At 38.7% G+C, this 12,286-nt stretch overlaps 1 protein-coding gene across 3 annotated transcripts in view; it reads right to left on the reverse strand.

The window, feature by feature from the left end:
- Positions 1–12,286, reverse strand: part of smg1 (SMG1 nonsense mediated mRNA decay associated PI3K related kinase) — a 54,999-nt gene that overhangs the window by 32,546 nt on the left and 10,167 nt on the right. For all 3 annotated transcript variants that reach the window (XM_022674197.2, XM_022674204.2, XM_022674191.2), the window contains exons 11-24: positions 11,206–11,427; positions 10,261–10,362; positions 9,895–10,164; positions 8,612–8,742; positions 8,331–8,492; positions 7,989–8,107; positions 6,744–6,831; positions 6,543–6,644; positions 6,233–6,376; positions 4,630–4,829; positions 3,444–3,640; positions 3,075–3,236; positions 1,545–1,699; positions 977–1,122 (exon numbers count right to left, since the gene is read on the reverse strand). In XM_022674197.2, coding sequence (XP_022529918.2) covers positions 977–1,122; positions 1,545–1,699; positions 3,075–3,236; positions 3,444–3,640; positions 4,630–4,829; positions 6,233–6,376; positions 6,543–6,644; positions 6,744–6,831; positions 7,989–8,107; positions 8,331–8,492; positions 8,612–8,742; positions 9,895–10,164; positions 10,261–10,362; positions 11,206–11,427 — 2,200 coding nt within the window. The remainder of the gene's footprint in view (positions 1–976; positions 1,123–1,544; positions 1,700–3,074; positions 3,237–3,443; positions 3,641–4,629; positions 4,830–6,232; positions 6,377–6,542; positions 6,645–6,743; positions 6,832–7,988; positions 8,108–8,330; positions 8,493–8,611; positions 8,743–9,894; positions 10,165–10,260; positions 10,363–11,205; positions 11,428–12,286) is intronic.

Raw genomic sequence — 12,286 nt, forward strand, 5'->3', positions numbered from 1 at the left:
GGGTATGGAGAGGTATAGTAGGGTAGGAAATACAGAGATAAAGTAAGGTATAGAATGGGAGCGTATAGCATGATATAGTAGAATAGGATACAGATAGATAAAAGAGAGTATAGAATGGGAGGGTATGGAGAGGTATAGTAGGGTAGGATATACAAAGATAAGTAGGGTATGAAATGGGGGTATTTCATGGTATAGGAGTGTAGGAGTAAGGTTTCTCATAGTAGGGTAGGGTATAGGAAGATAAAGTAGTTAGGGTATAGAATGGGAGAGTAGGGTATGGTATAGGAATGTAGGGGTAAGGTACCATATAGTAAGGTAGGATATACGACAAAGTAGGGTATGGAAACGGAAGTATGTTATGTTGTAGGAAGGTAGAGGTTAAGGATCATATAGGAGGGTAGAGTATAGAAAAATAAAGTAGGGTATAGAATGGGAGGGTAGGTTATGGTATAGTATAGAAGGGTAGGGGTTAGGAAGATAAAGTTCGATATGAAATAGGAGAGTAGTGTATTGCATAGGACAGTAGGGTAGGGTATCGTATAGGTGGGTAGGATATAGGACGGTAAAGTCAGGTATGGAATGGGAGAGTGAGGTATGGTATAAGTGTAGGAGTAAAGTGTCATATAGGAACATTAAATAGGGTATGAATAGCAGGGTAGGGTAAAGCAGGATTGGGTAAATTATGGCATGGTATATATTAGGGTGAAAACAAAGTATGTTACGAAAAATGGTCAAATGATAGAAAAGGCACCACAGAGACAAGTACAAAAGAATTGGGAAGAAGAGAGGAGAGGAGAAAAACAAACAAACAAACAAAAACCCCAACAAAGGCAAAAAATAAACAAAAAAAGTACAAAAGGGAACAAAAAAGTAAAAAATAAAAAAATAACAAAAGGGAAGTAAGAAAAACTGCTTCAGAAAATTCTGAAATGAAACCAACACCATTGTGTCACTTCATCAGTAATTATTTCCTTACCGCTGGGTGTATGCTTGGGGCTGGAGCTGTTGCCTGTGGTGGAGCTGCTGAGTTTCAGCAAGGACCTGTCAAAGCCTTTGATGGAGCAGTCCATTCCTGTTACTGCACACAGCTGCTCCTGATACTCCAGAGCGGCCTTCTCAAACCTGAGAGAGCAAAATACCATGTTAGAAAAACTGCAGTATACAGTAAAAATCCTCACTGCTTCGCTTATATATAGATTTTTTTTATTATTAGCAGCATATCCATAATTTGAAATGTATTGCACTTTAAAATAGCAGTTTCAGGGAAGAACCAGGTAGGTTTCTCATAATTCTTACATTGACCAATTAACAAGCAATCAGTGTGGGATAAAAGTACCGGACTCTTCAGGGATAAACATTAGGGTAGTTCTGTGATCGAAGAAGTGCAAATTTTAAGAATCTATAAACTCTCAAAGCTAATAACTTTGGCAAAATCGTCCACAGTCAATATCAGGTCAGGCCACAGTTTCTGCTACAAGTGTTGTATATAGCTCCATCCACTAAACCATACAGATCTACACAACCTGCGAATCTAAGAAACTTACTTCCCCTCTGCCTGCAGAGCAACAGAGCCCACCCAGGCCAGACTCTTGCCCATGTTTGCCTGGCTCCAGGCTGCCAAGCCCTGGATGGCCTCTGGGCAGCGCAGCTCACACAGAGCCTCCACTAGCATGGTAATGGGCACCTCCATCTCAGGGCCCTACAGGAGCAACAGGAAGAGGAGAAAAAAAATCTTAGTAAGGCATTTCACAACACTAATAACTATTTTTGTTTGCAGAGAGAACAAAAAATAATTAATAACTAATTATTAACTATAATTTCCTACACACTACCAAGAAGGTTACAAAACCTTTTTTTTTTTTAAACAAGTCCACTAATTGCTTTGATTTTCTCTCAAAATATTGCTTATGGTAAAAAAAATAAAATAATAAATGGTTGACTGCATGTTTAATTAATTGATATTTATGCCGTTAGTGGCACTCATTCCTGTTACTTTTTATGTTTCGAGTAACAGGAATAAGTTTTTAACAGGAACAATTAGCAAAAACATGAAAAATAGCTTAAATGGCAGCTATGCTAATAGCATGAGCTCATTGAGATTTTCCCAAAAAATGTATTTAAAAATAAACAAATATCAAAGAATTAATTTAGCTAACAGGAATGAGGGTTGAGATTGACCTCCTCAGTCATAGTAACAATAAAATCAAATATACAGAAAAACAAAATGAGGGAACTTATTTTTGGTCTTCTCATGATCTTCAGAAGTACCAGCTGATGTAACTTCCTATTGTAGATGTGACTTGTAGAATGTTCCAGATGAGGTAATGTGTTACACTAACAGTAATGAATGAAACCCAGGGACAAGACTAAAATGTACATTTTAACTTAAATATTATGAATAATATATATTTTTTATGGATTTAATAATTATATATTTAATTGTAAAGTTTATAGTTAGAGAGTGGGCACAGGCAACAAATGCTATTCTTTCAGTGTTTTAAGTAGTTTTTATTAATGTTTTAAATTACATAACTTACTTTGCAATTAGGTCAATGTACAGGACACTATTCTTAATAATGAAATTTATTTTTCGGTTATTTTGTGTGCACATCTGTGTGTGTAATTTTTCTGGGGGCAGAAATGGCACCCATTCGGTGGAACGGCCCATAAATATTTTTGCAAGCCACTGTATGCGACAATTACATTATTGCTAAAATACAGAACACATTTTTCACATTTTATTATAAATTTAATTATTAGTCAAATTAGAGATAAATTTTACTTTTTAGTTTGGAAAGGATGCAGCAGCTTACAATGCATCTCTGCACAATTAGTTCACGCAAAAATAGTTTTCATACAAAAGACTACTAAATAGTATAATTATACACAAACGTGGAATATTCTGGCATTAGCTGAAAGAATTTAAACATTAAAAATAAAAAGTTCCAGAGTTTACTAGATTTGAAGCACTGCTACTAGTGCTGTAATTTAATTGCATTGAAGCAGCTAGTGCATTTGTTAGAAGAAGTGTTCACAGACAGAGTGCATCAATGTTGCTGGGTGGCAGAACTAACCTGTGCACTGCTGTTTTTGATCTCTGTAAGCAGGTCAAAGCCGTGGCGGATCGTGACTGCTGGCTGCCCAGACAGAAGCCCCACTCTCATCAGCGCCATTCGAATCCTGGTCAGCCAGTCCTGACAGGTCTGACGGTTGGTGTAGAAAAATGTCCTAATGCCCTGGAAAAAGTAAAAAAAAATTAATAAAAAAAAAAAAAAAAAAAAAAAAAAAAATGTAAAATACTTTTTACCTGGGATGTTATACATTTATACACACACTTTATTATAAGAAGCCGACAAATTAAATAAATAATTATTTGTTTTATTTTTATAAATAATATTTTTTTTTTGCTAGTGATATGCAGTGGCATCAAATTAAAGTATTACTTTTGGAGGGGCAGTGAGAGCGTTGGCGCAGCCTTCATAAGCATTATACATGAGCTTCTCCAGATTTTCCAGGAACTGCAGCAGAAGAGCCAACCGGAGCTGGTTAGTGTGGTGGCCCTCGTCACTCTCTCCGCCACTCCACTGACTCAGCTCCTGTTCACTGTTCAGACTGTGTGCTGCCAGGCTGCGGATCATTCCTGCAACAAGTAAAAAGAGAAAGTAAGTAAGTAAAATGTATTTAATAAACAATGTTCTAATTTCCTTAGACACTAAACACCTCTAATACCACAATCTTTTGCTGTTTAAATGCAAGTTTGCGTGGTAGACAGTTACATAGTCTTGCAGCAGACAAACACAAACGGAATCAATTTTCACACAAGAACTAAGAACATCCAGTAAATTTTGCACAGAGGATCTCAGACCGTGTGTGACTCACTGTGTGAACAAAATGCATTTTAAGTTCTAAAAGCAAACAAAAGCATAAAGTACCTGTCAAAGGTTTGAACACCTCAAATTCGATGCAGATTTTTTTAATTATGAAAAAACATTGTAGATTAATACTAACATCATTCAAGCTAAACTAGAATGTTCTAGATTTTAGATTCTTCTAAAGTAGGCAATTTCTAAGTCAGCATTATAAGGTAGAGTCACCTGGAATGGCTTTCAGTTAACAGCTTTGCTGAACTTGTCAAGAGTTAATTACTTGAATTTCAAGTTACTATATTTCAGTAAATCGGATAAAAATGTAAAACTCCAATACAGCCAATGAAAACCCAAAAAATCAGTTTCTCAGGAAATAAAGGATTATTATTATTATTATTATTATTATTATTATTGTCATGTCACCTGCTGGTGTTGGTCCACTGTGTTATATCAAGTCTAAAGATGCAGTTTTCATTTTCCAGCAGGACCTGGCACACTGCCAAAAGTACCAATTGGTCTTATGTAATATTCAAAATTTCTGAGCTACTGATTTAAATAAATGCTTAAATTTGATCAGTGTGTGTAATTCCTATAAAATATAAACTATATAAAACTTAATTACTGAAAAAAATAAATAAATAAAAAATTAAATTGCGCACTAGCATTCTCTTTTAAAAGTTCTCTAAGGAAATAACAGGTTATTAAATGTTAATTAAAGCATGTCTCTTTAAGCTAAAGCAGTGAAGGTGAACTCTGCTCTGACCTTCGATGGTTTGGAAGGTGTCCTGTGCTCGACCCAGAGGAGTCCGCAGCTTGGAGAGAACCGTGAACTGGGCTGCCTCCCACACGGCCCACTGCCACAGCACTGCCTCTGTCTTCAGCAGAGAGCGGGGCACCACGCCACACTCACGCTTCTCCAGCCTCTGGCAGCTGTGGTACAGCCTTTCCAACCATGGCTCCTTCCTATAAACACACAAACAGACCAAACACACGCAGATTTAAGATATTTTTTCATTATTTTAAAAAATACATTAGACTTTCAATTGGGGCATTTATTTAAAGCAATATCAAATGTTTACGGACATTACATTTAAATGAACATACCATATTTTGTGCACAATAAGGTGCACTTTCCTTTCATTTTCCTGAAAAACGACAGTGTGCTTTAAAATCAGCATGTATGAATTTTACCAGTCAGGTTAAAAGGAGCAGTAAAGGCACTCCACTGAAGTAGAGCCTTATACAGAAGTTTAGGTTTTAGTTTTCCAAGACCAAGATTGGAGCAGTATAAGCATTAACCGCTAACCACGCTAAGTGCTAGCTCTTTTGCCATTCAGTGGTAAGTATTATTGGTCTGTAGCCTGCTGCTAACCCCGTGCTAGTGCTAACCCCGCGCAGCAGTGCTAGCCTGCGGCTAGCACTGCTGGAGCAACATTAGCATTACCCGCTAACCTCGCTAAGAGCTAGCTCTTTCGCCGTTCAGAGGAGTGCATGTCCGACTGTATCCTGTGTGTTTTCCATGTTGAAAACAAATTATGTGGGATGAATCTCTAAGCAATATCGCCCTGGCTTACCGGAATTCCTCACTGTAGCGCTGTCGTGCAGCATAAGCTGCTAACTGCAGCTAGACAATGAAAATGCTGCTGCACCCAGCCTTTGTGGAAAACTGGAAATCTAAGCGTTTTACTCGCACAAATAAACAGATTAACATCCAGCACTCATTTGGCTTAAATTATTTATTTATTTTTTTGGAATTAGTTTTCTTTACTAAACTTAGCTTAACATCGCCGTTGGGTGATGAGACCTGTAAAGCTAAGCTAAGTTTAGTAAACAAGAGAATTAGAAGGAAAAATATGGCGACACCCTTGTTCCTTATAAATCCAATGCGCCGTATGTATGAAAACAGACATCCGATAGTGCGCTTATAATGTGTGAAAATATATGGTGTGAATAATACGGTACTGTAATTTGCATCCGCTGCTAACAAAGATGTGCAAATGCACACACACCGCTTGTCTAGTCCCTGTAGAGAAGTACTGCAAATAGAATAGGACTCTCTGCAGATCTGCCAACCATGAAATAACTAAGTACCACCCGCCCTCGATATTTACTGTTAATCCCTGTTTAACAGCTGTTGTGTCACGCTTCAATGATCTTAGGTGTCATTGCTATAGCATGCTTTTAAATTTAAACAGCACGTAAATGGTTGACGGTAAAATCAGCTCAACCAACAGCAAAGTAAATATACACACCAATCTTACAGCAGGAAACCACTAAGATACTTTACAAAGAAAGGCTAATGAGTGTGCATTTATGACAAAGAGGTGAAATGAAAGCTGTGTTCCCCCACCCGCCCTCCTACTCACCCCCCGCGGTGGACGGTTCCATATAAGATGAAGCTGATGAGGTCAGAGAAGTCCTGTGGGTGGAAGGTGTTGCTGGGCGCTTTGCTCATATGCCGGCGGATGGCGAGAGAAATCTCATGAATTTCTGAGGGACTGTGGTTACAGCTGGGGAAAACAAAATAAATAAATAAATTCATCCATAAATGCATAACTCAATTCTGTGCATTAGCCACACTGAAAAGCAGTGAGGTCATTAAACTTTGCTTTAAAAAGGTGTGTTTTGATGGAAATGGCTCCAGCCAGAGAGATATGAACAAGCCTGCAGACTCACCTCAATGTGACATGCAACGGGACGGATCTCAGCAATTTGCCAAAGGCCTGCCTGACCCTCACAGCCGAGTGAACCAGCTGCACACGACACACGTCCACACACCTGCACGCAAAACATGGTGGAGGAGATTATAGCAGGTTCTAGCTGTTTATGCACCTAGAAACAAGAAGGAGCAAGCAAGACCATGTGTGCACTGCTAACCTTTGCAGAAGCTCTGTGGGCAGTGAAGACGACAGCACCTGCAAACTGCTGCACGTCTGCAGACAGACAGTGGGATCCTCGTTCAAAGCTTCAGAAATGGAGAAAAAAAAAAAAAACATCCAACTAATTAAATCACCAGATATTAACAATTCAACTTCAACAAACTAATACAACCTACATCAAAAGGAAACTTGTAATTAACCTTTACATGTAATGTATAGGTAACATACCATAAACTACACTAATTCCCAAAGGAACATACCCATACGCTGCATTTTGATTGCCTCTTATGTTTAGGTCCACATATGATATTTCAAACCTGTGTTTTGAGAATTTGTAATTATTGCTCCTGGGCTGCCCCAATAGCTTTGGATTTAAATACACTTTAACCTCACGGCAGTATATACAAATACACTTCAAATACTTCAAGGCATCCTTGAAGAGCTGTACACATGCACTTCTGGACAAGCTGTGAGACACAGAAAAAGTGGCATCTGAAGTTTAAGAGGCACGTGTACTATTGGTTGACGTAAAACACCCTAACGTCTCTCTGATCAACTAGTATTTCTGAGGACTTTCTTTTACTAGCTACTGCAGACAAGGAAGGCTGAGAAAAAGTTTCATATACAGCATACATATACAACTCAGAGAGACCTATATTATTTCACAAAGAAAAAGTGTTTTTTAGCAGGAGACCATTAAGCTCAGGATTAGATTCTGTTTAGTTAGATTGCATTTCATGAACATTTAGTTGAATGTTAGTTAAGCATCTATGAGGCATCCAAATAGAGATATACAATATTGTCCAAAACAGGCAATGTAATATTTTCCTGTTCTGGGTCATTATGTAAAAAGAATAAAAAATAAAATAAAATAAAAAAGTAACCTGATTTCCCCCAAAATAATTGATCCATCAAGCCATTATCATAACAATACCCTCCTTTATACTTCAATAGTTGTACATACCAGAAGCAGATCTATAGCTTTAGATTACACAATGTTAAGCTAAATCTTCTTAACATTGTGTAACATTATAGAAAATGAGATGTTTGAATCATCCTTTTGTATCAAGCAAGATGATGAAAGTTTTAAATGTGCCTTGAATGGCACTGCACGTCACGAAATGTGACTCTTGCGCATGTACACATTGCAATATGAATGCTGTAAAAATACATTGCGAAGCCCTAATATGAACGGCAAGATCTCAGATTTCAAGAAGCCAATCTGCTCTGATACTCGACTCACCATTTGCAAGAAGACCTTTACAAAACTTGTGAAAGGAGGGCAAAGAAAAAAGCGGAGAATACGTCTCAGATTTCTTCATCATCAGAGCAACCTCCAGAGACCAGGTGAGCAAAAGCCTCCTGTAGAAATAAATGATTGTTACATTTAGGCCAAGGAAAGTCTCACAGGAGAGCAGGAAAAACAAACATGCAGCCTCACAGCAATGACTCTTTGGTTTCACACGAAAAACCACAATGAAACTAACCATGCTGAATCACAAATTACTACAGATAGCTGCTAAAAGACTGGGAGATCTTGTTAAGATCTTGTTCTGCACAGAGCGACAGACAGAGGGGGAGATACCTTGTCTCAGGGTTCAGGTGATCTTTGCTTAGCAGCATCCCCAGCAGACTGAGGAGTGTGCTGAAATGCTTCTTGGTTGCTGTAGTAACAGTGCTGATGACTGCACCATCAAACAGTGAGGGGGAAGAGGAACTGAGGCTGCTGGAGATGAAGTGGTCATGTCTGCAGAGACACAGAAAGGGTGTGGCGATGAGAAGAAGCAGAGTAAATAAGAAAACAAGAAGCAGAACTATACAAAATGGTAGAAAATGAGGCCACAGTGCTGGTATTTGAGTGTGTACCTGGTGCAGTGTGAGTAGAGCGTATAAAGCACTGCATACTGGACTGCAGGGTGGTGCACAGCCAGCTCACTGTGAACCACAACCAGGTTCTGACTTAGCAGAGCAAATACAGTAGGAGATAGAGCCCACATCTGCAACACAAGCAAAAAGAACACAGTTCAGATTATTAAAGGATTAGTATTCAGTGTTCATACAAACACACATGAAAAAAAGGGCACTAAAAGTAGTCAGGAGTTTAGAAACCACATCACAGTAATCTGTGGGGGTTTAGCGTCTGTATCTGTGCACACCCATTTCCACACCCCGAACTGCCATGTACAGAACACAGTCTGTACATGTGCTGCAGTCATGGTAATGTGCGAGCTGGCTATTTGTCAGCTAAACAATCACTGGTAATCACTTAGCTTCATGAAGGTTGCTAACCATAGCGGGGTAATGCACTACCCGCTATAAAAAATAATTAAGAAACCACTTCAGTTTCTGAATCAGTTTATCTGATTGTGCTATTTATAGGGAGATGTTTGAATAAAATGAACATCGTTGTTTTATTCTATAAACTGCGGACAACATTTCTCCCAAATTTCTAATAAAAATATGGTAATTTATTTGCAGAAAATGAGAAATGGCTGAAATAAGAGTTCAGATCTCAAAAAATGCAAAGAAAACAAGTTCATATTCATAATTCAAGTTAAGAGTTCAGAAATCAATTGGATAACTTCATGCCACTCCTTGTGATCATCCATCTTCCTCTTGATTATATTCCCGAGGTTTTTAATTTGGTAAAATCAAAGAAACTCAATTTAAGTTGTCCTTTTTTCAGAACTATATATAAATAACTGATCATTTATCAAGTAAGATTTGTCACTTGCCACTTTGTGTCAATCTGGCAACACAGACGTTGGAGGAGCTACCGTTTCAGAAGAAGCGGGAGCGGCAAAAAACTATTCATTGCTTGGAAATTGGAGTGCTGTACACATTTCAAAAACTTGCTCGCATTTATTACTTAATGATCCTTTTAAAAGATTAAGATTGCCAAGGTTTAACAGTAAGAATCAATATCTAGGAGTCTGTAAATAATGGCTTTAGCATTTACTGTGCTGTGTTCAAATGATTCTCCTTCAGAATTCCAAGATAAGGGCAGATATGTTTACAATTCCCAAAATTCCCATTTCCTAAGTTTTGCACTGTTACCTAAATAATCACTTAATCACCTGCACCGAATTTCATATATATGCAGTTACTGACACTAAAACAGAATCTATCAGTAAAAACATGACACTCACCCCAATGAGGGAGTTTTTAGTATTTCCGATGGTTGTGAGGGTGCTGAGGTTAAAGATGAGGATGAATGCTGCTCTCTCTGGGCTGAGCTGAAGCTGGTTAAAGGTTGGGTGCTGGATGTGCGGGCAGGCCGTTGGCAGCCCCAGCAGTCCAAGCAGACTGTTCAGGGCACAGCCCATCTCCCCCAGAACCAACTTGTACGCCGCCTCCAGGATAGGGATGTTCTTCAGACTCAGAACAGCCTGATACACGCCATGAGCTGCTACCATGACCTGAAACCCAAAAGACATTCAAAATGAGCAAAAGCACGGAACACACAAAAAAGTGCCTAATATTACTGCTGTTCAAAACTAGGATTAAAGATGTACCTCTCGCTCTCTGTGGAAACGCAGCTCCAGAAGTTGGGAGTTAGGGGCTAGCAGCTTTTCCACAAATGTAGCAGGTAGTTTGGTGTTTATCTGGTCAACAATCTAGATTTAGAGGACAGGGAATTAATATTTACACCAGTTTAAAACATTTAAAGAAAAAAAAAATTAAAATCCAACATTACTAATTAGAAGTAAAAACGGAACAATTGCTATGGTTCTGATCATCGTATTTTTGGACTAATAAGGCGCACCATCAATAAACGTCTATTTTCTTGTCTATTTTTATACATAAGGTGCAGTGGATTATAAGGCACAGTAATGTTTTTCTTCTAATGGAGAAGCTGTAATTCTTAAAAAAAAAAAAAATCAAAGTCAAACAAGCGCTGGATATTAATCTACACAGACTTCTCTCCTGAAAACTGTTTATTTGGGTGAGTAAAGCACTTCCATTTATTTACAGTAAGCTTAGATTTCCAATATTTTGTTTAAGGGTAGGTTTTTAGTGAAGTTTCTCCAGCACTAAGGCTGGGTGCAGCAGCATTAGCATTAGCCGATAACCAAGACATTGAGTGAAAAAATGCCGCCAGATAGCGCTACTGAGGGACCCTGAGTGTTCTGGTAACCCAGGGCGCCATCAGCTAGCGGTTCGAACAACATAGCTTGTTTCAACACGGCAAACACGCAGACTACAGTCCAATATACTCGCCCCTGATTAGCTAATGCTAATGCAGTTTTCAGTGGAGTTGCTTTACTGCTCCTTAATACCTGACTGGTAGAATTTATACATAAAGTGCACAGGATTAATAAGAGGCACTGTCAATTTTTGGATTAAGGATTCAAATTCTTCAAATTCACAACTCCACATTAACAAGACCTTCCACTAGCATATTCTTCATTAGTAATAATTAGAATGTGTAAAGAGAGGCTGATCAGATCCAGTCTCACCAGTGTGAGCAGGTTGAGGACACCCATGCTGTACTCGGGTCCACAGGACTGGCAACTTTCCAGCTGGTCCAGGCCATAGGAGATGACCGCCCCCGTCAGCTGGCTGTTGGAGTCTATGCTTGTCAGCAGAACACACACGCACTCGTTCCCCGCAGTCAGCACAGCCTCCGAGAAAAACACCTGCTTGGCTGTGGTGACGCAAGCCAACACACGATTCAAAACCTGTTAAAGAGGAGAACACATGGTAAATGCAGACACAACACTCAAGAGAATATCTGCACTGTAACACTAGTAGCATCACTTATCGTTCTTGTTAAAGCCTTCCGATACAATAAGTTAGTACGATACAGGGGTTATGGTTTGATATGTTGCAGTACAGTACACCATACCATATATTTTGATACTGTACGGCAACACGTGGTGTTTAAGTATACATTTTTTATATTTTATTTAAAAAAAAAAAAAGAAAACTACACCACCATTACATTCAAGTTAAAAAAAAAAAAAGTTAAAGGAGCATTCAGTAGGAAATGAGAGAGTGTGTGTGTGTGTGTGTGTGAGAAATAGCAACACCTGTCTAATTTCAAAACACCACAGAGTGTTGTCAACCCCACCCACCCCTCCCACGAAGATCACTTGGGTTGCCAAGTTGAGGAGGCTAAGGCTACAAAATCCAGTGCAAAACAAGTTCAGCATCTTCTACCATGGCAAGAAACGTTGAGTCATACTCTAAGTTAATCAGCTAATGAATCTGTTTAGAGATTTTGTTTGCACATTATAAACTGGCTCGTGAACTATATCAGTTGTTAGCCAACCTAGATTTATGCACCGCTAGCTGGGTTAGCCTAAGCCAAGCCTGTTTTAGTGAAAAAAATCCCACTTCAAAAACACACACTCTAGAGTTGCAGCCTGATCTAGATCTCTGACTGAGGTCTGATTGCTCAGTGAGCAAATATCCAGCTGATGACAAAAATTGTTTGGAGATATTTTAGTGTAGAAACATGAAATTGAAAGACAGTTACCAGTAATGTGAAAAACGCCTGAAGACTGACAGTTTTATTAAGCTGAGGCATCACATGAA

Source organism: Astyanax mexicanus, chromosome 19, assembly GCF_023375975.1.
Source record: "Astyanax mexicanus isolate ESR-SI-001 chromosome 19, AstMex3_surface, whole genome shotgun sequence".
Classification (NCBI taxonomy): domain Eukaryota; kingdom Metazoa; phylum Chordata; class Actinopteri; order Characiformes; family Acestrorhamphidae; genus Astyanax; species Astyanax mexicanus.